The 220-nt window shown below is 55.5% G+C and overlaps 1 protein-coding gene across 1 annotated transcript in view; it reads right to left on the reverse strand.

The window, feature by feature from the left end:
* LOC109831039 (protein JINGUBANG-like) overlaps positions 1-216 on the reverse strand; it is a gene marked incomplete at its 5' end in the record, with an annotated part of 1,565 nt that extends 1,349 nt beyond the window's left edge. The window contains one exon of the mRNA XM_020398380.1: positions 1-216. This exon is cut by the window's left edge and continues 387 nt beyond it. Coding sequence (XP_020253969.1) covers positions 1-216 — 216 coding nt within the window.

Raw genomic sequence — 220 nt, forward strand, 5'->3', positions numbered from 1 at the left:
GCTCTTCAGGAAGTCCTTCAGGCGAGGGAGGGTGCCGACGCGCTTGTGGACCTTAGGGTTTTTAGGCGTCACTCGCCACACTCGTATCTTGCCGTCCTGGTGGCCCGTGAAGATGCGGTGGTCACTTGAGATGACGATGGCTTTGACGAGTCCGCTCGTGGACTTGAATCCGGAATATTCCTTCTGATTCTTCCACACTCGAATGTTCTTGCTGTCCGAG

Source organism: Asparagus officinalis, chromosome 2 (genome assembly GCF_001876935.1).
Source record: "Asparagus officinalis chromosome 2, Aspof.V1, whole genome shotgun sequence".
Taxonomy (NCBI): Eukaryota; Viridiplantae; Streptophyta; class Magnoliopsida; order Asparagales; family Asparagaceae; genus Asparagus; species Asparagus officinalis.